Source organism: Lipophrys pholis, assembly GCF_963383615.2.
Source record: "Lipophrys pholis genome assembly, chromosome: 12".
Classification (NCBI taxonomy): domain Eukaryota; kingdom Metazoa; phylum Chordata; class Actinopteri; order Blenniiformes; family Blenniidae; genus Lipophrys; species Lipophrys pholis.
The window spans coordinates 28,724,135-28,750,108 of NC_137641.1; the positions used below are offsets into that span (position 1 = coordinate 28,724,135).

The 25,974-nt window shown below is 42.2% G+C and overlaps 1 protein-coding gene across 4 annotated transcripts in view; it reads left to right on the forward strand.

Moving 5' to 3' along the window:
• Nucleotides 1-527: 527 nt before the first annotated feature.
• rapgef1b (Rap guanine nucleotide exchange factor (GEF) 1b) overlaps nucleotides 528-25,974 on the forward strand; it is a gene marked incomplete at its 5' end in the record, with an annotated part of 56,259 nt that continues 30,812 nt past the window's right edge. For 2 of the 4 annotated variants that reach the window (XM_080476648.1, XM_080476650.1), the window contains one exon: nucleotides 8,773-8,854. In XM_080476648.1, the coding sequence (XP_080332774.1) occupies nucleotides 8,773-8,854 (82 nt within the window). Of the gene's footprint in view, nucleotides 927-8,772; nucleotides 8,855-25,974 lie in introns of those variants that run through there. The other 2 variants (XM_080476649.1, XM_080476651.1) reach the window with 2 other exon arrangements.

Below are 25,974 nucleotides of genomic sequence, written 5' to 3' on the forward strand. Positions count from 1 at the left end.
CAAAATCTGAGTGATTCCGCCATTGCGTAAACACTGCAGCTTTTAGTCGCGAGTGAGATTAACACTCTGTTAATCGAGATCTAATGGTAAAGACCTAACTGGTGGTTTGCTGAGGGAGGTTTGAGTTTTGTTTTTCGTGGACCGCATGGTCAGTGTTTGTAGGAAACACACAGATCTGGAGATCAAGATTAAGATTCTTCATTATCTGTTTTAAAGTATTTCTTTTAAAGCTTTAGTGTATTTCTTTTATTGATATATTTTTTCTTAATTGCTTTGTAAAGCTTTTCTGTATTTCTTTGTAAAGCACTGTGAATTGCCCTGCGTTTGAATGGTGCTCTTTAAATACATTTGCCTTGCCTTTCCTTGCGAGCCCTGCAAACAGTCCTCCAGTCTGGTTTCTTACAACTCTTTTGAATTGAAATTGAAACACGCCCATCCCCTTGTTGACAGATCGATCTGCGTAATTCCTGCCGCCAGGGGTCGCTGTCACACTGAACCAGGCTTGCTGTGCCCGAGTCTGGGTTCAGGGGCATTAACGTGAGTGTTGTGAGGCGTGTGTGTGTGTGTGTGTGTGTGTGTGTGTGTGTGTGTGAGTGAGAGAGAGCTAGAGAGAGAGAGAGAGAGTGTGTGTGTGTCGCCAGTGAAAAATACCCGGAGACGGACTGAAACAGTTTTGGTTTGTTTGTTTTGACCGTGCCAATGTGTGTGGCCTTTGAATATATGATATTCACCCCGGCGGAATCATCTCATGGACACAAAGAGCATATCGAGAATGAGGGAATAATCGGTGGAGACGCGCGGCGGAGGGCTCGTCTGTAGCTTGACGGTTTTGTTGAAACTGCGAGTGGGATCCACACAGCTGCCGCTGCTGCTGCTGCCGCTGCTGCTGGCTACGAAAATGTCGAGAAAAATAGAGAGCAAGCAAGGTAAGTTTAAAAAAAATTATAATAATAAGACTCCTCCGACACGCCGCTTCCAAACCTTCTGGTTTTCAGCGGGATAACGGTATTCCTCACGCGGGACGCGGATGGATCGAATGCGGGTTCCGTGGTGCCGTGTGTCAGCCCCCTCCGCCAGACGGGTCCGTTTCAGTGTGATTTGTAAATTGGGCCTCACGGATGAAGCCGTCAGCTAGCTGGCATTAGCTCCATCCCTTGTAACCGTTCGGACCTCGTGTCTGGCGGAGATGGTCCGCTTTTACCGACCCGTTGGCTGGATGATTACCGTGGCTTCCCCCCACCCCCCCACCCCCCCGAGTCAGACGGCGGAGCGAGACGGTGGGAGAAGCTCGGCTGCAGGGGGAGAGAGCCATTTAAACGTGCTGTAGCCTCCGCCGGTATTCCACCACTCTGGTTCAGTGTTTGAAAGCACTGTCTGGGCAAAACTTTTCAGTTTAATACAAACATATTCTCCCTATTTCTATTTTGCTTCCTTGTTTATCGTTTTGCGACATTTGAGGATTTTATTTTGTTTTATTTTTAGTGTTGCTAGTAGAAGCTACACGTTAGCGGCTAACGCCACTAGCTGCGTTGTTACAGTGCACTAGAGTTGTAACACGCCCCAAAAAAAAAAAAAAACACTGCCTTGTGTCTATTTATGTTGATATCAACGTGGGGGGTTCTTTTTTTATTCCTTGATTTTCTTCTCTTTCTCGTTCGTGTCTGCCAAGCACCGCTCGTTCAGTGTGTGAGAGAGAGAGAGAGCTCCGCAGAGCGCAAGCAAAACCACGAGAGGAAACGAAGTGGTGTTGGTGGAGGAGGTGGCGGAGGAGGGAAGAGCTGCATTTTGGAAAGGAAACTTTATACCCGCCAGCTACACTTGCATCCCGCTCCACCAGCTGTCTCTCTCTCTCTCTCTCTCTCTCTCCTGCCCTCGTCCCTCCTGAGCTGCCTGCAGCAAATGGACACACACCAGCAGCAGCAGCAGCAGCAGCAGCTCACACAGGGACCGACGCTGGGAGGGAGTGTCATCCACCACTCAGGCTTCACAGGCATAAAAGTTTCCGATTCCTTTCGTGTCTTTGCAGACAGATGACTACTTATGGTCACGACCCAGAGGTTTTTATCTGCAAGAAATGTTCACGTCCACGTCATGTCACCCACCACTGGCAGGTGGAACTCATGCAGATACAAATAAAGAATGTGTAAACAACCACCAACATTTCTTTATGGTAGATGGATCTCACTTATGTGGTGCTTTTCCACTGCGTGAGCGGTCCCCAAAGTGATTCACACTGTTATTCTCATTCACCCATATGTATGGCCTGTCCGTACAAGAATGCTGTTTCACGAAACCCCATCGTTTTTTGGGCCGATTGTCTGCACGGCGCAGCATTTGAGGAGCCTGAAAACGGGTTCCCGAGTGGGGAAATTTTAAAATATTGCCTCAGCTTTGAGGTGTGGATGGACACAACATGTCATTGCCCCACCTCTAGACCCGATAACCCTGCGACCTTTTCTGCAACGTCACTTAATAACAACAATGGTTGCTAGTGGGTTTAATAAGACGATGTCTCAAATACCAGGATAAGCTGGAATATTCTGTGTCTTCACCTACGTTTTTGTGTTCTCTGTGTTTTGGTCTCCGTTTCTGGTGTATTTCAGTGGCAGAGCTACTTGCCAGGCCCGTGTACTACATTGTTTTGAGTGTTGAGTGTTTACAGTTACGTTAGGATGGAGATTTTTTTTAAGAAAGAAAAAAGCTTGTTTTGGCTTGTATGGACAGGGCTTAATGGAGGCGACTGCCATGCAAGATGCTCTGTCCATACATTGGGATGGACCTGTGACCTGAACGCAAATCTGTTTTTCTGGCCTGGGTCGTCTGCCACCTTGAACGCCTGAATCACCCACAACCAAACAAAGTTTGTCGAGAGTTGTAAACCATATTGAACTTTGAAAATTAGCCTGACACATTTTCTCAAGCTCAGTTTGAGGTTAATTGATAACTTAATCCTTTATAAATGTGAGTGTGTAACAGCTCCAGCAGCGCAACCCGAAGTTGGATAAAGCAGCATAGATGATGCATGAGTTGGGTCAGGGGCAGCCACAACACTGAGACGTAGCTACCTGGTTGCTCTCGTAGATGTTTTTGTACCAGCACTATATTTCACTTGAGATGAAATTGGGCTGCGTGTGGTCCCTGGGCTAAAATCTGTCCGACACCCCTGGGTTTGGTTCGAATTTCAGTTGACAATATATGAAAGATTAATTTTCTATTCAATTTTTATCTTTGTCAACTCAATCTAAATGATACAATTCCTTTTCAAAAATTTGTCTGCAACTGTTTATTCACATGTAATTATGTGAAAGGTTCACTAAACCAATGCAAAGAGGCTAAAGAGCCCCATGTAGCTGCTGGTCTATCCTCAGTATGACTTTGCTTCAGTGGTCTCTAAGCCATTATGTGAATTTGAGTTCATTGAAGGATATCTCTTTTAAATCCATCAATCCATCTGCAGTCCCAGCTTTATCCACTTAGTGTCACGGGGGCCTCGAGCTCATTTCATCTTAAAGCCTGAAAGCAAAAGGCAGTGCACACCCATGACATGTCGCCAGTCCATCACAATGGTGACCTTCTAATTTTCGAGGGGGTCTTATTTGCATAAAAAAACAGGGAGCAGCACTTCTAAACAAAACAACTCGACATTGAATACGGCGCAAGTACAGACAGCTCGGCTCACCCACTCCCACCCACACTACCAGCCCCAGCAGCCGTGCAAAAAAAACAAATCAAAGTTGGCAGCACAGACCAAAGTAAAAGATCATATCTGTGCCATGTAGAAGTTTGAGGAAGTTGTTTTAAAATATGAAAAGAGAGAGGAGGGGGATAATTCCACTCAGATGGAGCTTTGTATTCAAGTAATATGTTTCTGACTTTGGCACAAACTCCAGGGGCCAACAGACATCCAAGAGTGATCGTTCTCTCCAAAAAAGGATTATTTTCATAACTGCACCTTCCTCACAACAGACAGATATTTGTGCATAAAAGTCTGCTCATCTTCAGATATAATTATTCTGTACTTGGCAAGACAGACCAAAGTAAAAGACCTTGTCGGTGCAATCAGCAAGGTGATTTAAAGTGAGAAATTATAGAAGCTTTCGGCAGCAGAAAGAGGTGGGGAGAGTTCTCTCAGAGGGAGCTTTCTGATATGCGTCTGACTCCTTTGAAAGCTCCAGGGACAAAGAAAAAGGGCTACGCAAAACTGCTTTAGGTGTGAGGACTAATTGATGTAAACACTTTAGAGGATGAACTAGTTCTTTTTAATTTTCTGGAATCTTAACGTCAACCATCCAGGAAAGCTGTACATTGTGCTATGATCCGAAGGGAGACTTTTCTCTAGAGGATACATTTAGCTTTGTCGCATTATAACCACAAAAACAACTAAAGAGACGATGAAATAAAACTGCATGTTCACATGAAATTAAATACAAAGTTTACTTTTAAGGCAAAACTGCGGCTGTGGCTCCAAATTGCACACTCGTGCTAGAACAACACATTTTAGCCCATTGTCAGCCGGTATGAGCGCCAACCTTCCTGGGTATGATAAAGAGGTATAGAAGATGGTTGGAAAAAGTTCATTATTGAGAATTCTCACGTTTTGCACTGTGTCTCCAGGCAATTAACAACAATACTGACCTTCAAGACCTATGAAGGGGGTTGTTTGCTTACTGTTGTGGTAAAACCACGCATTTAGAGCTTGTACATCGTGAAACCTTTGTTGTTTTTAACATCAGATGACTTTCCTGCATTTAGTTCTTGTGTTTAGCTCTATTGCAAATGCAGCTTCCTCCACTTTTCATCATGTTGTCAAAATGGTCAAATTCAAGAATATTCTTTTTCAAGCAAAACTTTTTGACTTTCTGGGTACTTCTGAGGATTTGCATTTAATTTACATGGTCATGCAAAAGAAATCCATCTATGTTCTTTACTAGTTAATCCACACAGAGCCAATCCCTAATAATCAGCAAAAGAAGGATACACTGGACCATCACATGATCACAAACTGATTTCATCCCAACAAGTAATTAAACTAGGAAGTGGTGTATTAATTTCTGCCTCACTGTGGTTCAACATGATCTCACCCATCAGCTCTCCCATGTATCCATCCTCTGGGGTGGACCTGATTCCCCAGGCTTCCCGTGGTGTTTACTGGGTCACTTGTTGGTCTGTTGTCATGTACCCATCGATCCCAAATTAGACCCAGAGGACACGCAACACTGGCAGGCAGTATAATGGAAACGGGCAGAGGCAGGGCCAGGGATTTGTGGCAACACTGAAAAACTGTTAAAGCAGCTTCAGTGTAGTAAGCCCTGTCTCCCCAGAGAGTGAAAGTGTGGAAGAACGTATAGAAATGGTGTTAAAAGTGGTCTGTGGTACGTGGAGCCTCTGAAAAAGGAGCACAAAGACTGATACGCTGGTGCTTATAAAAGGATGGCACATAGGCAGAGTCATGGGCCGAGGCTGATTAACTGGTGTCCAGATTCTGAATAAATGTGGCATGCAAATGGTTACCATAGCACACAGTCTGAGCAGGCCTATCAATGCACACACCAACACCGAGCTCCAGCAGGAGACTTATGGCTGGCGTCTTTACCGAACTGCTCACTATGGATGCAGCGTCTCTCCGTCAATGACTTGTGCTCTCTGGGGAGTCAGGCGCTCAGTGTTACCTCTCCGGAGTCGACTTCTCACCCTGCAGTCTGGAGTTCAGTGAGGATGTCGCCTTCTAGGGAACAGAGCGGGCGCGTTATTGTTCCTCTTTCAACACTGAACCCCCTTCTCTGCATACGCACCCACATGACTTCATCACTCAGGCAGCCCGAACTGTTCTCCATAAACAGATCCACTGTCTGCTGGTGTTTCCCAAAAGCTGTCAGCAGCCGGCAGCCCGACTTGCGTCTTTGTGTTCTCCTCAGAGAAAATGAATTGGGTGGAGAAGACTGCAGAAGGTTTTGGGAGTGTGTTTTTATTTGCCACTTCGCACATGGTGTACTGTGTTGTTTTTGTTTGTACGGACTCTGACAAACAAGGCTGTCAGGGGGCTGTAAAATGAAAAGGATTCAAACCTGGGGATGTTTTGGAGTCCGCCCATAATGAGTATCTAGTTTACTCTTTCTGTGTTGGCGTGTAGCTCGTTAATAACTCTTTGGGTGTCTCTCTTCAATTTGAGTTGAAGAATTGAAGTCAGAAGTTCTGTTTTGTTAGTAGTGCAAAACATGAGCCTAGGATGACTGGAATACATTTCTTGCATAGAAATATGGGAATGCTTGCTTTTACACAAAAACATTTTTACAGCACAAAATGTCTTATATGTTTATACGACAACGTTTTCAAGTGAAAACCTAAAAGTTTTGTCGTGTCTTGGGTTTCCATTTACACACGGCAGTCCAAGCCACTGAAAACTTGAAAATGGCTTCCAAGTTTTATAGTGTCGCCCATAAACCTCATTTTATTCTTTCAGAGTTTTTTTTTTAACACACTTGGTTCAGAAGCTGAGAACCTTTTGAATTTCAGCACTTTATATAACTTTGGTAAACTTTCTACAGGGCCAACTTGAGATGTAGTCAGCAAAAAAATCCAAAGTTCAGTTGTGGATTTTAGGGCCTTTTTGTTTAGAGTTTACCTGTTTTGCCTTGGATTTTCTCCAGAACGCCACAGTCCAAGAACATACAAATAAGTTTGCATGTGGCTGTATGTCTTGGGTGTACCCTGCATTTTGTACGCCGGATTGCAATGTTTGACATTTTTTGTACTGGCTATAGGTTGTGACGTGTATAATCAAATGAAAGGCAAATTTCTTTAAAAATATTTGAGTAAAGTACATATTAAGTTAACCTTGCTAAATGAACCGATGGTTAAAAAAAAAAAAGTTGCCTATAAAACTCGTCACAGCTCTTTATGATTCATTTGAGACAAATTTTTTGAGTCAACACAATTTCTATTCAGTGGAAAGAAAAGGAAGTAGCATCATTAGGTTGTCACTCCGGTGCACTCTTTCTAAACCATTGATGACTATCTTTTAGCCATTGCGTTGCATTTCAAAAACAAGAGACTCTTAAACATTTAATGCAAAAATAGATGTCATTTTGGTTTCATTGTGATTTTCTCATGTAAACTATCATGGAACCCAGAAACTTTAGGAATCAGACTCTAATTGACACTTTTGCATGTATATTTTTACTTTCATATTTTTAGTAGTGTATATAGTTGCAAAAAGGATCTTTTCCTGTGTTCCCCTTGCAGACAGGAATTGCGACACAACAGACTCGCCTGTGTGGCAACAACGGCGTGGGAGTAGCACAGTGTTTTATAATTAGCATGTGGACTCTCCTCTGACTGGACAGTTGATGATAGTAGCCAGCCACAGCGGAACTGATCCATCACTTCCTTATTTTAGACGCTCGGCTCCCAACCCGTTTGCACAGTGTGGCAGTGTGCGTCCGTGTGTTTGCCTTTGCAAAGGGTTTAGCTGTAATGCAAAGTGTTTACTCTCAAGCATTCCAAGAATTAACGCCCAAGTGTAAGTCAGTTTGATGGCTTTGTGTTGGATGAGTGGTTGCTGCATAGCTTCAGACCAAAATATCTCCCTGTGAGATGCACAGAAATAGCGAGCCCCACGCTTTAGTCACCGAGGAAGAGCTAAAGTAGTCCCGATTACAAAAGGGTTCCCTAGACAATTGGGTCTACCCACATTGCTGATGAGTGATCCCACTGTTGCACAGGGCAAGCTATGAGACTTGGTTTGACATGCTGCAATTTTGAGGTTTCATGGCAGCAAGCATTTCACCCTCCCTCTACCACAGAATGAGAGGCTTGCTGTTCCCGTATAGGTTTAGCTGTGTTGTAATTAGATTTTTCGTGTGTGTGTGAAAGCCATGCATGGGAAAGCGAAAAAGAAGGAGGGAAAGGAGTTCAGAGGGAGAAAGAAACAGGGTGGAGAACTGAGAGGAACAGTCTCTGCACGTACAGCGAGTCAGGTAGACAATTGGATGGATTACACGATGGGTAATGATTGGACGGAAGCGATCGATGAGAAGTGGAAAACAGTGTCTCGGAGGGCCATCGGGCCTTTGTAATATGAATGTTTTCAAGGCCGCTCTGCTCTCAGCATCTTCAACAACATCTTCCGCGGAGCTAAAGCCGGGAGTTAAGATTATTTTCAGAGATCTCGTATGTAATTCAATACGACTTGCATTTGTGGCGCACACTCTTTTCTCTACTTTCATCCGTGCGTCCGAGACTTTGTTCGTCTGAAAGGATTCTGAGACGATGCTTCGCTGGATTCCACTGCTGTGTGTTGGCCTACATGCCACAGAGCAGGTCATTTATTCCTGCAGGTGGCCCGCTCTCTCTCTCTGATGAATGTTGAGTACACGCTCGCTCTAGTTACCTGTGGATTGGAGCCTCTCCAGGATCACTGATGTCAGCGGGTTTCACCGAGCTGGCCCTGCCCGGGAGTATGTGATTCTCGCCCTCTTACAAGAGCATTTTAAAATAAACAAATCACCCTAATTTGGAAAAAGGAACACTGCTTTTTAAATTCCTCTTGACTTCTGTCAGGGCTATTTGTGGATCTTTCCTTTAAAGTGGTGTCTTAACGTGACTGAGTCAAGTGAGAACGGTCATGAGGACCGGATAGTTTATGACTAACGCTCAGCAGTGCTTTTGAGTGATTGCTGTAAAAATGGCAGCCTGACTAAAACGCACCGTGTACAAAGAGTGCAACCATCACAATCACCTGGATTAGACGCTGTGAGAACTAATTGTTCGTGGATGGGGAATATAAGCTGGAGGAGCCAGGCCTCCTCGGAGGACACGGACTCCTCTCTACAGGGGGATCTAGATGAGGACACAGGTAAACACATCTAAATATATACACACACTATGTCTGTGTTTTTTGTTTTAATCGACAGTGAGATCAATGTTGCAGTTCATACTTTCTTATTGAAGCTGGTGTCTTTTTGTTGCATCAACAAGGAGAATAACATCGATGAGACTTTTTATACTTTTGTTATTCGCTACTTTTGCTTCAGTAAACCCGAATAGATTGAAATTGAAATGAAGACCACTAAAAAAATTCCTTTGTAACACATAGTCTTGTTTCACTTGCACAGTTTCTGGAGTAACTGCTTACGGAAGTTTCTTGGAATGCATTTATTCAACACTTTTTTGGGGGGGAGTGTTGGGTGAATGCATATTTTCATTGTTCTTTAGGGCGATGCACGCTTCTTTGTTTAAGGCTGCTGTTGCCAGTTTTGGAGCTCTCATGTAAAATAGGCTTGCTGGCAGAATAAAATGCAGGGGACATTCCTCACTGTGCTTTTTGTGTCGTGTGGCTTTATAGAAGGTGCTCATTTGCTCTGCTGCTGCCTTTTGGGTGGACCCAGCCCGAGGAGGCTGCTCTACAGAGCCACAGCCTTCCATCACCGGCTGCTCCTTTTGCCTGATTGAAACCAAAACTTGTAGACCAAACAGAATATATAGCCACTCTAATCCTGCCTCATGAGGTGAGGAGACTTTAGTGTACCTACATTCTGTGGTCTTAAACCTGTTGGTATTGGTTGCACACTATAATCGTTGCACCCTAAATCCAAGCCACCTGCCTTGCTTCACCATGGCAGTTTAGTGTGTTTGTTGACCCACATGTTTGGTTAACACAGCTTGATTTATTAATGTGTTATGAGCTTGTGCTTTTCCCGTTAAGCTGTGTGAACAGATCCACCCTGGTGAGCCTGTAGCACATAGAGAGGCTCCATAATTAAGGTAGTTGAGTCCATCATTGTGTAATTACACAGCGCCGGGCGCTATAATACCCTGTTTTCAAAACACACAGTCTGTGGTGTGCTGGGCCTAATAAATCTGTGCATTTCAACCCAACAGGCAGTAAGAGTCGGTGTTTGTGTATGTGTGTGTGCATGTATCTAGTCTGTCTGCGCTGACCTCCCCGGTCTCTGTGGCTGTGATGACCCACAGTAGACATGGATAAAATGAGTAATGTGTTTCGGAGAGATGTACTGAACTGGTGTACAGATGAGGTGTTCTTATTTTTTCAGCCGCAGATGAGCTGGAAATGCACTGATAGTAGCTTTGGTTGGTCACTGCAGATGCTTTTTGAGTCCCCTCACTGTATTTTAAGTTTTCACTTTCCAATAACCGAAGATAAACGAGGTATTCAAATGCAGCTATGTTACCTAATTAGGCTTTCTACATTATTTATTTATGCTTGCACATTCTTCCTTGAAGCAGATTTACCTAGTTGAAGCCTCAATCTGTTCGCATAAAACTGCTATGCATATTTTCTTTTATCAAGCTCAGAGAGAAAGAATAAGAAACTTTGCAGTTGATATGTTTCAAATGTGTGCCAATCAATGGCTCTTAATCTGTCTGTGATCCATTTGACTGCTTCTGTGTGAATTTAAATAAAGAAATACTGCATATTTCATGGCTTTTAACACAGTCACATTTAAGCTGCATGCGTCGTTGCATCCAGAGTTACATGTTTGCATGCAAGGATTAAATGGCCCTAATATTATTTGAAACTTGTATCTGGATGACAAAGAATAAATAAAAAATGTTCAGCTGCAGTGAAATACTTTAATGTCAAGTTATGCTTGTGGCTGTGTGCTGGTGATGAGTGTATCAAATCATTGAGACCCCCAGGGTGGCATGGCCGGGTCAGGGAGTTGGCATACAATGAAGGGGATGTCCCGCAGTGGCTGCCAGTTTCCGACGCCCGTCTAAATCAGGAATGGGCAGCGAGAAGTCGCCATCGCTTGCAGACAAGTCACCCTTGTTGTCAAGGCAGATGTGGGTGTGTGCATGTGTGAATGTTTGCTTGCATAAATAATCACAAATCCTTGCTTTAATGTTTTGGTTTTTTTTGTATCCTACTCTAACCACAGTTGACATACTTTATTGCAGACACACATTTTGTGTACTTCGTCAGTGATTCCTCGAGCCTGTAGCCTTCTGGATTGAGTGGAGACTTTGTGTTTGATTGTGTCAGTCTTCACTGACCCATTTCCTCAAGGATATTCTCATTCATGCAGCCAGAATGAGTGAATATGCTTTTAAACCAGCAATCAAACTTAAAGCACATCAGTTGTAAAATACACCACACCACACCTTACTTTATTTACTCTAATCAGTAAAGTTGTCATTCAAAGCACTCATTTTATTACACTTTTTGACTTAATACCTTTAAAGGAAAAGCCTGTATGCCAGGATGAGGCCAAACTTTAGTTCTTAAATTTCTTGCTGATATTGACAAAGTACAAACCTTTCCTTATTTACATTCTTCGTTAGTAACCTTAAAGTTGCAGATCGGTTGATGGCCCCTGATTTCAAGCATCAGATGTGTTTTCAAGGGAAACCCCAAAGTATTTTTGCTGTAATTCAAACATGTTTGATTGCCTTGTTTAACGTCAGCTCTTTCCTTCCTGTGTACTGCATTGTGCCTGCATTCAGAGGTGATACCAGACATCTGCTAAGCAATGAATATGTGCGCAGTCCTGAAATGCAGAAACACATTTGTGTTGTTTCACTTTTAGCTTCTCTTGTCTCGAAAATTCGGATTTTGGAGTTTTTGATTTACTGTCTGAAATTCAATCTGCGAGTGACACAAGTTCAGTAAATGTTCTTGTTTGAGTCAAAGTTTCTTCTGCACACTACTTGCTAAATGGCACCTCAGAGATTGTTCGGGACTTCACCTCACCAGTAAAGTTTCACTCTCAATTTCTGTATGAGGGGGCTGTACTGCTGGTGCTAGTGGTTAGCACTCTGGGTCTCACCACAAGATTGGATTCTGGAGCCATTTCTGTCTAGAGTTTGCATGTTATGCATGCATTTTTTTCTTTCTTTCGGTTTCCTCCCACAGTCCTACAACATGTGCTTGAGGCGAACTGATGTGAATGTGGCTTCTTTAGTTGTGAAGATTACCTTGTTAACAACTATTCTAACAAGTTTAAATGGTTGTTCTTCACTCAATTTCTTTTTTTCTGTAACAATCCAGAAAACCCACGAGAAAAAAATCACCAGCACCTTTTAATCAACGCATGTATAGTTGTGTTTATCTATGTTACGTTACGACAATACACACGCATCTGTTATATTGGAGGTTTTAATAGTTTGATTAATTCTCATTTTAAAGACTGTTTTTTCGGCTAATCCCGAACCATAAAGTTGTTGCGGTTGTCCTCCCACTTTCATTTAACGTCCCAAATCTAGTTTCTCCAGGATTTTTTTTATGCGTCGCTCCGACACGCTGTTTCATGTGGAGAGATGTCATTCCACAGAAGAAAATTAAAATCTCACAGCTGTTTTATGTGAATGCTTCAAAAAAACAAAAACAAAAAAACTTTAGACGCCACAACGTGCTCTGCTCAGAAGTGATAGATCACCATTTTTCCATGGCTACTATAAATATAGTGCTCTAAATGCAGTAATAGTTGGACACTTTGATGGAGAAAATTCAGATCATAAAGTTAGAATCCTATAATTGGAATTACATTTAGCTGCTGCATTTAAATCTTTAATTGCTTAAATGAAAAGCGTTTGGGTTTATTTATTGGGAAATAAATAACAGAGAAAGTGCTCAAGTCAGAACATGGTCATTGTACTTTTGTGTGTGCATGGATGAATGTCTATTTAAAAACAAGAACAGGTCGGTTCAAGTTGACTTTGTGTTACTGCAGTGGGCGACTGATTATTAATCTCTGACATGGTTGAAACAGTCACCGCCTAATTATAAGTGGCCTGGTGTGAGGGTGAGTCTCTGCTGCATGATGGACACGTCTGTTATCAAAGTCTATTTTCAACCAGCTGTGAAAATGACAACATTCCTTTTGAGTTTGGTTTGCCGGTGTGCATTTCAGCTGCGAGATGCCATGAAATATGTGCCATCTGTCTGTCAGTCTCGCCCAATAATGTGCTTGTGCAGTGTCAAGAGGATTGACAAGTCGCCCGCCACCAAGACAAGATGGGTTTTGTGGGGCACTCTTACACGTGGAGAGTGGTACCACTCCTCACTGCTTGAGGCCATTTACTGTTGCCTGTGCTCCTCTGTCTCGCTGTATCTGTCTCTGGCTTGTACTCAGCAGTGAAGTGATTGGTTCTCTTGTGGCTGTTTGTCTGTGTGTAGGATCTGTCTCCTATCTCAAGTGCTTTATAGTGCCTGTTTGCTTCCTGCTCTCTTGCCAAACAGCTGCCGCTCAGTGAGAATTCTGAATTCATCTCAGCAGATCACAGGGGCTTTTTTTTTTTTCTTTTTTCTTTTTTAACTGTCGCAGCGACTCCGTTCTGGTGCTGCTTGATGTTAGAGATACTGACAAGCCGGGTATTTATAGCACTTTGTGGTTCTTGAGTCTATTGGCGTTACCCAAGGTGAACCTGCCGCCTGCCTGTCAGTCTGCTCTCTTTCTGCACAAAGATTCAGTTCAGGAAGCCAGCTTTAAATGGCATGCAAAAAAAATAATAAAAAAATGCAGTAAGACGCTGCATCCCGGAGGTCATCTGAAGGATCAGAGTACTTTGATTGTGTCTATGTTGTGTGGCGCATTGTGCTTCTTTGTCTCGTGTGTGTCTCTGCGCAGGCAGGATTCAGGGAGGTGAGTTGTTTCATATGGGTGCTGCAGAAGTTGGGTTTAGTCTGAACTATGAACGGGGAGCGGCCCTCCGCAAGGGAGACATGGGACAGGAAATCATACCAGTGACTTCGGCGTCAGTGGGGAAGGAACAGGAGGGGTACCCAGGATGGTGTGTGCCGTGTGATTTCCCGCTTGCAACACTTTACATCATATAAGCTTGCCATGCCCTCCAGTGGAATTTTATAAATATATAGCACTCTTGACTTGTCATTCTTCACGCCTATTGATGTGATCCAAAAATATCCCTTTTTTGATACTACAAGACATTTTCACAATTATATTTCTGATCATCGATAAGCACCAGGAAAAGTACGACCATTTCAGCTTTCGTAGCACTAGGTTAAGTTGTGAATAATCAGTTTCTCAATTTGTTTATAGACATAAAGAAATACCTCCAATAACGTTTTGAAGTACTGTCTATTTTTATTGTACAATCACAATTGCATTCATTGTAAACCGGGCTGCAAGCTTCTCTAAAACGCAGTTGACCGATAATCTGAACTGTCCTTGAGCATTGCTTCAAATTTGCCAAAAGCACAGGCGACCAACACTCTGAATTATCCTTGAACACTTGTGAGAATGTGCTAAAAAAAAAAAAAAAGGTCCTCATGCAGTGGAGAATCTTTCTGTTCATGCAGCACTGGAAAAAAAATACTTAGAATGGAAAACATTATATTATCCATATTTTATCATATTTAGTGCTACTTTTAGCTAAAACGTGTAAGGTCATATCATTAATCAACAAAACCCGATGTCATAACAAATGTGGCAATTTGATTTAAGTTTTTTTGTTTTGTTTTTTTTAACTTATTCTCTGAATCGTAATGAGACGTTTCTACTCTCATCACAACAATCTAAGATAACTATGTATCGTAACTTGGAAATATTCCGATGATTAGCTGTGTATTCGAAATGAGTCATTTAGATCTGTACCAGGGGAAAAAACATGTTTTTATAACCTTTTCTGGTCAACGATTGCGTGAAAACTCAAGCGTTGGATGTTTAATAATACATAACACAAAGAAGACCATTACTAAAGCTGGCATTAGCTAATAATTTGTGTTTTTGTTGGAACAGTTTGACTTAAAACTGTTGGAGTTCTCTGAATCGCTTAACTTTATTGGGAAATCAACCAAAACCAAAAGAATGATCATATGAAAGAATTGCAACCATGATATATTTCTCACGGTTGCATGTTTCATACTAATTCTGTGACTTGAATAACAAATTACTTCATTGGGCTTTGCCCTGTACTGATCAACTCTCATCTAACTGACTGGTAATACTACATTACTGCTTTGGAAGATGTAGGAGATTTTCCCTTTTTCAGCAGTGACACACATTCAGGCTTTCAACTTTGATTTATCGTCTTTGGGTTTCATTTTGTGGTTCAAGCTCGCCTCTGGACCTTTTGTACCTCACTTTGTTGTTTACTCAACCCCGTTGTCATTGTACCCAAGTGTGGTTGGGAAGTATTATTTTTTTATTTTTTACAACTGGGGCATCAAAAGCTTCCAGCTTATGTGCCATATATTATGTTTTGTTTGTTGTCGATGATGTTTGAAAACCAGGCCCTGAGGCATCCCCTCCACAACCTTTTGCTTGTGGTTGAATAGTTTAGAGAGACTCTTTGTTTGCTCATTTGTGTCTGTCTGTGGATGCGGATTCTTGTGTGAATAATCCGTGTATTGTTAGTTTGTGTGTAACTGTTGTGTGTAGGACAGTCGAGTCAGCGCAGCCTCGGGGTGAGCGCCATAGCTTTTAGTACACACCCCCCAATGAGCTGCTGTGCCAAATGCTCCCATTATCTGGTTCCTTCAGCTGGTCCAGTGCCCACTACGGCACGTTGACCCACATTGTGGCTATCCTACTACTACTACTACTACTACTACCACCACTACTATCACTAAGGCACTTTAATTTGGAATACTGATTAAATCAAGTGTAAAAGTTGGAATTTTGTGAACAGAATTCAATTTTTATTTCCTACTTGTTGTATAGTTCCTGAAGTAATCCACCATGGTTTGGTTTCGGTTATTATAGCACAGACTGGGCAGTTGTTAGCAATTCAATTCTTTTTACATTTCAGAAATTACAAGTTATTCATTTAAAACAAAAGAAAAAATAGACTTGTTACCTAATAGGACCCGTTTAGTTGTGGCTTAAGTCATCCGCAGAGCGGAGCACGATCCAGGGGACCAATATGAGTCATGAAATGAACTGCTCTGTAAGTTTTTCCATTGATAACTCATCCCCCTCATTGTTAGACACTTGTTTTGAAAACCCAATGTGCTCACATGGAAAACACAAAGGTTAGAATGAAAGGTTACAATTTGAAACATTAAAAATACATTTATTTGGGCCTTTATTACTGGAGCTACTACTACTCCTCTTAATGCTGCCAGAGTGAGAATTGTTTGCTCACACTAATTGACAAGATCAGTCACAGCCCACAGCCAGTGCTGCGTGATGCGATCCTGCAACACATACAGCCTAATATACCAAATTCCTCTTAACTTATTTGCAATTACACATGCCATTAAAAGCAGTGGAGTGGAGTAATTGACGTGGAAAATTGCGAATATAGCTAGCCTAGGGGTGCGAGTTAATTTGGCAACCAAACTACCAAAAGCAAATTGGATAACGTTCTGTTATCACAGATCTGCAGTGAGGTGCAAATGTGGACAAACAATGTGGTCTTTGCAATCAATTCGCTTTACCTAGAAAAGGGGAAATGTGTGGGTAAACTGCAAGCAGCAGTAGCAGCAGCAGCAGTGGCGGCGGTGGTGGTGGTGGTGGTGGGAAGAGACAGAGAGCTGTAGAAAAAGAAACGAAGATGGCGAGGAACGATGGTGTTAACTCTGGACAGAGAACGCTTTGGGAGATGGAGTTGTGTTGGCTTCATAGCTGAACAGAGCAAGCACCGAGGCCAAAAGCTTGTAAATGTTTATGCCACCACACAATGCACTAGCCTAATGGTCCCACCCTCTTCTAACACTGACTTCAGAGTTAAATGACCTACATGAGTATTGTGGTCGAAAAACCACCCTGCATGTAATCAACTCAGTTTTAACACTGCATCTGAAATATTTAGAACAAGAACAGTTAATGTAATTGCTCACTGTTAATTCTGTGGTGATGAAATCGTCTTCTGAAAAGATGAAGCTCGTTGTGAAGTATGAAGATAACCACAATGCTTTGCTGCTGGTTTCTTTTACCAAGCCCTTGCATGTGTGCCAAACCTGTGTGGTATTACACAGTCTGTCAAGGTCTCCCATGGGGTGGTAGAGCTGAGTCAAGGTCATGAGTTATGAGTGACGTCAATGTACACCCCGAACAGGTCACCGCTCCATCATGGAGCAAACACGGAGACAGAGAATCTCATACTTTCACACCTATGGGGAATTTAAACAGACTTTGGCTCTGAGGTCTGTTGGTTCAAATCCCACTGCTGACCTGTGGGTCCTAGAACAAGGCCTTTGCCGCCCCACCGGCCCCCTATGTGATACAGTAATTTAACCAAAAGGGATCAGAAATGTTTTAACAGTTGTCACCCAAGAAAGTCAATGTACTGTTTATATATCCCTGATTTGATCTTTTCGCCATCCTTGTATATTCTGCATTTAACTCGCATATCATCAGAAATGCACCGTGCACTTGTGAGCTCAACGACCAGAATTTTTCAGAGCTGCCATACTACCCTCAATATAGCCTCATCATCCACCACATCGAATCTGCAAGATATGTCATTATGAAGTAGCTTATAGTGTCCTCTGACCTGCATTGAATCCAGGTGCTGTAGTTTACTTGTAGCTGTGTTATGACAACAACAAGTTTCCATATCTTCCTCTGCCTGAAATCCTAGTTATCTTAAACAATAGCACAGTATGCCATTGTATATTTCTTGTGTGGATTAAAAGTACTGCTGCGTTACCGAAGCTGCTGTTTTACTGCAATCTGTGACTGAATATTGTAATGATAGATCATTGGTTGATCCATTAGTCCGTCTTGTTCAATGTGTGTGATATCAATGATCTTGTAAATCTTTATCCAGTTTATAATCTGCAACTGTTACACTGATAGTTTTCTGTTCATGGGTTGCCTTCCCTTCATTTATTCCCATTATGATTTTTCTCTAAACTCAAAGAAAATCTCATGCCGGGGATAGCCTCCCCTTAACCCCCCAGATTATTCCTGTGGCTGCATGCTCCATGAAGCATTCTAGCACCTCCTAGGGGTGCCCACTACTTGAATCCACTGTTAATATTTTAATTAACACGATACCAGACAAACCGACAGACTCAAGAATTCAGGTGTGTCACCAAACGATTAGACCGGATTAAATGCTATTGTGTCTCTGCTTGCTGCTCGTTATGTCTTAATACAACATATTTTATTGTTGCTGATAATTCCTGTTTTGCTTCACCTAGAGATTTATTACACAATATTATTGTTGCACAGCATTCCTGTTGGAATAGTTGTTCAGAAGTTGGGATGGGAGTCGGTCATACTTTCTAGCTGAAAAGCACTCAAAAGTCTTTCTTTCAAGCTTTCTAAGCCAAACACATATGTCCAATGTGACCGAAAAGAAAGAAGGTTAGCTTGTGTGGTTGCTGGTTAATATTCTGTTTAGCTCAGAGTTATCTCATGACTCACTCGGGGAATGATGTCTCTTTTCACAGAACAGGAGTTTCCCTTTATAGACGTGTTTTCAGTCATCGCTCCACTGTGTTGTTTGCTTAGACTCGTGTGAAGATGGCTCAAACCCTCTGAAGCTATGTTTTGGGTTGGGTGGTTGTTGTTTTTTTCTTTCCCCTCCTTCCTGTGTTACTGTTCACTCTCTCTCATCTTCACATTGCACACAGACTGAACACAGATGACCAAATGCAATCTCGCTGAGCTGCTATGGATCCGATTGGCTGTTTTGTTCAAATAGATTTGCATTATAGATCGCCTTGGTTTGTGCGCTCTGTTAGCCACAGTTGACCAGGCCATCTGTTTCCATGCAACCCGGCACACAGAGCAGCTTCATCACCACACTGATATTTGCTCCTGATTATTGACCTGTGACGGGTGGGCCTGCTTTGCTAGTCATCGACACGCTGAGGGCCACGTTTGAGTAAGTTATTGTTACAAAATATTGGATGAGATGAATTTCATAGAAAGGAGAGAGCAGCAAATCCAAAAACTTACTTATTTCTGCTTGGATGAAAAATATAACCAATTGCATTGATGTGTAGTGGTTAGTGCTCTTGCCTCACAGTGAGAAAATCCCCAGTTCGAGTCCAAGCTTGGTGGCTTTTCTGTGTTTCTGAACTGATAACCTCTTCGAGATTTATTCTGCCTGACTCTGTGGCTCTGAGCTTCATAAAGTGGCAGAGAAGTTAAATGGACTGAATAGTGTAACTCTCCACTGGACAACAAAAAACATTCTGCAAACATTTTGGGGATGTTGTGTGCACAATTTCTATAATTGCTAGGTTTAATTAAGTGAGCCACAAGTGTATCACTTCAGTGTTACACTTATTCAAATATAAATAAACTTCACGTCTGTTAGAATTCAATTTTCTTTTTATTTCTTTATTTTTTTATGTCTAATTCATCAAAAATCATGTTTATTGCCATTTTCTGGAGTCGTCAAGAAGTGATTGGTTGTAGAAATCACGGACTTGGACTTGCCGTTCTGTTGATGATTGTACAGTCCATGTGGAAACCATCTCCTGTGTCTCATTTAGTCATTTGTTAAGTGAAATACAATACATTGGAAGTGCGTGGAGCACTTAGCGTCCATTGTATCTCATTTACTTACTCGGTAAGTGGACCTGATGCGCTTGGTGTCCCTGTGGCTCATTGATGAACGACACACTCGAACAGCACAGCTTGAAAACTATAAAGACCACAGTTGGACCTCTTTTTCTATTGCTCCTCAACCCAGCTGTTAACCAGGATCAGGGCTCGATCCTCCACCAGGGCTTCCTCTCCTCGCTGCTATGCTTTGGATTGCAGCTTGGCCTGCGGCACTGTGAGATGGAGAGCCTGGTGTATCCTACAGCGATGCATGAGTGCAGCACATTGATAACAAAGGACATAAAGAGGATTCATATTGAACACTGAACACAGCCAGCAGGAATAAACCACTACAATGGAGAGAATAAATAATTCACTAAGCACTTAACTGTTTCCTGTTGAGTTTTTTTCTCTTTCCTCGCCATATTTCTTGCTGCTGTTCATCCCACATGCCTCAGGCCTGCATTTCCCCCTCTTGCTTTCACAACAGGTCTTCCCTGTGGAGATGGGATGTTTGGCACAGCTCCTCCACGTTATGTGTTCCACAGTATAGCAGCCAGTTTGATTCTTTCACATTGCTGTAATGTTCAATGACAGATACGGCCTCGATGTACGTTGCTTACGAAGCACTAATTTCAAGTTTGCCCAAATTAACAGGTGAATAATTTCTCAGTCGACTAAACGGAGATTTGAAATTAAGACTACTTGACCAATGTCAAGGAAAAACTTCAGTAAACTTTGTGTTCTATAAATTCAGATGGAAGCATATCATGAGCTGTGTAATCTTGTCCGACTGGTTTGTATCCCATTGTCTCCTGGTAGATTATATCAAATTGGAGTGTGGTCAGCATGCAGTCGTTCGGCCAGCTTTATATCCAAATGCTTGAATCAGTTGTAGTTATGCATTGCTCTAATAGAGTAGTTCTCCAATTTATATTGTTGACGGTATAGGTTTCAGGGAGGTTTTGTTTTTATCATGTAAAGCACTTCGTGTTACATTATTTTTCGATGAAAAGTGCTATAGGCACAAAGAATGAATGAATAAGATATGTTGAGTTTGAATATACTTTCATATACTTGTTGAAAACTGGAATTGGAGGCATCAATAAGACTCCTTAACAATATATTTTAGGGACAATATTTCAAATACTCGACTATACTTTGTGCTAAAATCTGAGTGTTATCCTTTTTGTAGACTAGATTAATTCAGTCAGTTCTCGACGCAACAAAAAAATGTCAAAAGTTACTAATCTGCATCCCCATCCTAGTGTGTCGTAGTAAAAACTCCCAGTAATATATTTATGCATTGGTTTGTTATTAATTGATTCCATGGCTACAAAATGATGTATCATTTTCCACTGTGTTGTGCTGCACTAGAAAAAGTTTTCAAATTGTTTTGTTAACTGTCTGAATAACTCCAAAATCGTATTTTCTTCAGCTTTTCACACCACAAATGAACTCATTGAACAATCGAGTTGCTCAGAACATCATGAGTCACGTAATGATAACAATAGTCAACCTGTTGATTGTGCTTCTGCTTCCCTAAATATAACTGTAACAACCTCAGGAAGGTACTAGAAAATCTGTGGGGCGCAGGCGCTAATGCACTCGTGTAAAAATACAGTAAGATAAATATTATGGTGGCGCTCGTGCTAAAAGCAGTGAAACTCCTTTTCTGTTTCTCTGCCATGTAAAGTATATACGCAAATATCATGAACACTCAATAATGTTGAATACATCCTTTTTTTTCTCAGAGGAAGTCAAAGAGTTGCATCATTGCAAGTATGAGTAGTTTTTATTTGAAGTAATCTCAAGTTCCAAGTATTCAAGTATTATTCATCAAGTCCTCTGTATGTAAACACTTTTAGTTTTATTTCCCCCACAGTTGCATTGGCAATGTTGGCTAAAGGTGCATGAAATACATAATGAGGTCTTGGGAAATTGTTTCCACATCTGCATAATGAAGGAAGTGAGATACTTTTCATGTGTGCAGCACGCATCATCTGCTCTGCTGCTCATTCCACAAATGCACGTTCCTTACAAAATGGTGTGAGATGCATTGCCAAGAAGCATCGTTTACAACAAAGGAATAATCTACCAAACACAAATTTCCTCCTTTTGTAGATAAGAACACAGAATGTGTCGACATGCATGCAGATGTTGTTTATGAAACGAACAAAAAAAAAAAGTCTCTCATCCTCATTCTCTTTGTTTACAGTCCAGTGCAGCTTTGAAACTGATTTTTTCAGTATGTCTTGCACACATGCTTTTAGACCATGCTCCTCCTCTTTTTCCCTCCTCAACAGCTGGCACAGTGACCTTTGTGACTCTTGTTTCAGTCTGGGAGCGGGCTAAACAGGTCCATAAACGCAGCTCCTGCACACACTTTCACTGTGGATCCCTCACTGTTGGAGTTCAGCAGGAGGTGACAGCTGTGTGCGTAACCTTAAGCACAGCCTCCGCCGTATCTTTTTCCACCCTGTTCCCATCTCTTTCCGAGGGTATAGGAGGCAACGAGGGGGCTGACCAGCTGTCCTGTGCAGATCACACCTGTACTGAATGAGAAGCACATCAATCCAGTCAGTCCCTCAGTCAGACCTGGACAGGCGCGTATGCTGCCCGTCATCAGCTGTGTTCTTCAACAACAGCACAGTTCCTGTCTGGTCTTTTCGTTGTTTGAGCCTCTCATGACTAAGGACGCTTGGATTTATTGTGATTTTATGGTTGTAGATGTGTTAGAGAATTAATGTGCAATAGGTGAGTGCTTCTGCCCCTTTTACCCAGACACCTTTTAATGTTGGGAATACAATTACGAAACACCATTTAAAGCAAATCGCACCAGTGTTCACGTCACTGAACACAGTCTGTCAGGCACACATCCAATTTGTTGGCAGTTTGTGTCCCCAGAGAAATCGGTCGAATCCTGCTCCTAGAAACTGCTATAAATAAAGAAAAAGCACATTAAAAGGCAGAGTTTCAAAGACCTTCAGGTGTATTTGTCTGACAGCCTGTTTTGGGAATGGAGGAGCTTTATTTATTTATTTGAGCTTTGTGTGAACATGATTAAGCTGCATTTTGACTGTTTTGCATTACCAGTAGCAAAACATTTATACCCTGGCTGAATGAGCTGTTGATGTAAATTCATGTTTATGTTTACTTTATGTTTGACATATTTTGCACACTGATCGACAATCTTGTTAACATAGCGAGTTAATGAATGTGTCTACCGTAGCAGCTCTGTGGCGTTGATGGGGAAACAGTAGACTGGTTGTATTCCTCAGAGGATACCAGCGGAAATTGGGAATCTATACATTGCCTTAAGGCCACTGTATTGAATTTTGTGGTTTGTTAAGATACACATTTGACTTGGCAAATGTGATGTGAAATCGACACAAAATCCATTTCAAGGTGTATTGCATATATTTAACACTTAAGCGTTTTCCTTTTTGCCAGGAGCACCCATAAATTTACACCCTCTATGTGTGTGGGTTTCTGCTTGCTTGTAGAGTAACAAAGCCTTCAGACAAACCAGCAGCTGGAACGCTCCTGGGGACTCAACAGTGTTGTGAGAACTCTCCCAGGCTTTGTTCAAGAGTCGTTCAGGCTGGAGTGTTTGTTTTAAATGTCCCCATGGCCTTTCACAGCAGCCAAGTGTCTGAGCAATTTAAATGCCTCCAAAAGATGTTTACTTGGTAAATCTTTGACTATTGACTTTTGACAATGTCATTCTAGCTGTTTAACAATTCTTTCTTTTTTGCATATCCAGCAGATTTGTTTTTGTTGCTTCAGTCTAAATTAGGGGTGTCAAACGGGCCCACAAGAAGCTCCAATCTGGCCCGCCAAACCACGAAGGAAATTTCAAAGAAAACATTTTTTATTTCTTTTTTAACTACTTTCTTAAGAGTAGTAGAGACGACGCTGCCTTGAAAGCGAGCTACTTCTTTGTTCGTAAATCAGCATTTGCCTAAAAGCCATGCTGTCAAGGTGATTTTGTATAGACATGCATAATGCAACAGCTATAGGAGACAGGGTTTTTTGGGACATTTCACTGTACTATTGCACCAGAGGGTTATCATTAACATCGGCTTTATGTTGAGGTTGTAGTCATTTTCTGTAGTAAATGCTTGGTTTTGCCAAAATAAAGACATTTTCATTTCATATTCTCTGTGCCACAACAAAGAAAAAGTATAAATATAACGGTTATTATGGCAGACAAAGGTGTACATATACCCAACGTAAGTAAAAGACACTTATTAAAGAGGATAGATATACCTAATGTATAGATGTCTCAACAGAAAACACATAACTGTTTAAATGTTTAAATATGGTTCAGCAAAATAGAGGTGAACATGTCATCAACACAATGGCGCTCACCACTGTATGGCTTTAGTCGCACTCTTGTGGTCCTTGTATAGTGTAAAAGCCACCATTCTCGGGTGCCACACCACCTACCGTAAATCCTGGAGCACGCATTACTAAGTGCTATCAAATAAGTGCTGTGGGAAAACCCAGAGTGAATGCCTGTTAACTATAAACACAGAACCGCCCACAGACAATGGTGTTAACACTTTTTGAAAGGTGTTTCAGTTAATTTGTCACCGTGCTGCATTCAACCCCCCCAAAAGTTTACATTTTCTCCAAAAATGTGACTTAAGTCTGGGCTAAACATAAAGCATTATCAAAAAGTCCAAATGTTTTTCAGTTATTCATGCTTCATTATTAGTACTTCATCATTTCCCACCTCTGACCATCAGACTATGGCTCAGAAATGCTGTAACAAGTGTGAACTCGTCACATTGTTCTGTAAATGCTGGTGCGTTTACAGCATAATGCAGCTTATGAAGATAAACCTAACCTTTTATGGAAGTCTAGCCACACTTTGCTGCTTGTTGGCCACACTCCTCTGCTCAGTTTTTCCTGAGCCTCAAATTAAATGTCAAATCTTCTGTTCACTTCTTCCTGCTTCTGCAGCCGCTTTGAAAAGTTATAAAAAAAACATGGCTGTGAGTACTCCTCATGAAAAGTACAAATGTTGTCACAGGTGTACCAGTGCGCTAGAGTTCTCTGAGGCGCACCAATATTAAGTGTGTGTTGTGGCCCAGACAGCTGAAAAACATTAGGGGGAAAAATATTTTCAGTGTGAGGTTTTTCTCTTTCTCTCTCTGCTCTGTCCATGACTAGTCAGATTCAGTGCGAGAGACATTACAACCAATGACATCACCAGCTCATAACTCTTAGCAGCAGCAGGCAGGAAGCCGGGGAGCAGGAGGGATGGCTGGAGGAGGGTGGACACCGAGAAGGCCTGCATGACTATAACAGAGCACTTCACTGTATTCTCTCTCTCTTTCTCTCTCTTGGTTTCCTCCTCTTCATTGCTGACTTTTTCTTTCACACTTGTTCATTTCTTTCGGGTTAGTGATGTCATTCTTTTTCTGTGGCCAGACTTCCACTGAAGTGGAAGTCTGGTTTTCTTACAGGGGGTTGGCTCTGTTCTCAGAAGTGAGAATTTCTAAGAGGTGGTGGAGAAGTGAGAATTGTGCAGTGGATAGCGGGAACCAGTCCCGCACTTGTGAAAAAAAAAAACCCAAACCAAAAAAACAGCTGAGCTGCAGGGACTGCGATGAGGAACCGTCTGTATCGATCATGCGTGGCGGTGACTCACTGCACTCAGGTCAGTGTTGCGGGATTGGCCGCCAAGTCGCAGCTGTAAAAACGCGCATAGTCCTTCTGGGCCTGTTCAATCTGGGATTGAGTTGAGAGGGTTCAGCATATTGTGATGTCAGCTACAGTCTCTGCACTTGTGCCAAGAATAAAACGGGCAACCGGGTCAAACTGATATCCGAGATTATCTGAGCCAAAATTCATGCCACGAGGCTGCTGTGCAATCAAAAGCATACGGATGCTCTGTGCGACTTTGCCAGGCTCCCATCCTGGCTTGAGGCGAAACTGGCCAGCACAGGTATGCACAGCCTCAGGATAGGAAGGCATAAAAACACACTTTCAGCCTTAGCCATGTTATTCAGGCTCCAATCGGATGAACTGAAGAAGCACAGCGTCCCCTGTGGCTGAGCTACAGCATATCGATCGAGGCAGCTCTCGAGAGGAGAAGGTTGTCCATTTCTGCCAGGGTCTTCAGTGTGCAGAGTCACTGCTCCCCCTCAGATAAACTCGAGCACCTTCCTCTGCCTGGCTGCCCACACCGGCTTTTATTTCTCAACTCCACTGTGTTTTAGCAGTCAGAGACATTGTGAAATGAAGAAGCACAACACACCATGAGGAGGTGACTGTCTCTGTCACATGGTGTTGTTCCACTGGCTTTACTTGAGCACAATTTACAATCGTAGAAAACACACATTTCTAAAATAGAAATTTGGGGCTGTTGCTTGGTTGGTGAAGTGAGCCATCCTCCAATCCTATTGTTGGCAGTTTGATCCCCCACTTCAGCAGGATGCTGAACCCCAAGTTGCTCTTAATGGTGCACAAGCACCTTGTATGGCAGCTGTTGATATTTCAGTGCATGAGCAAAGGGCTAAATGTGAGGATG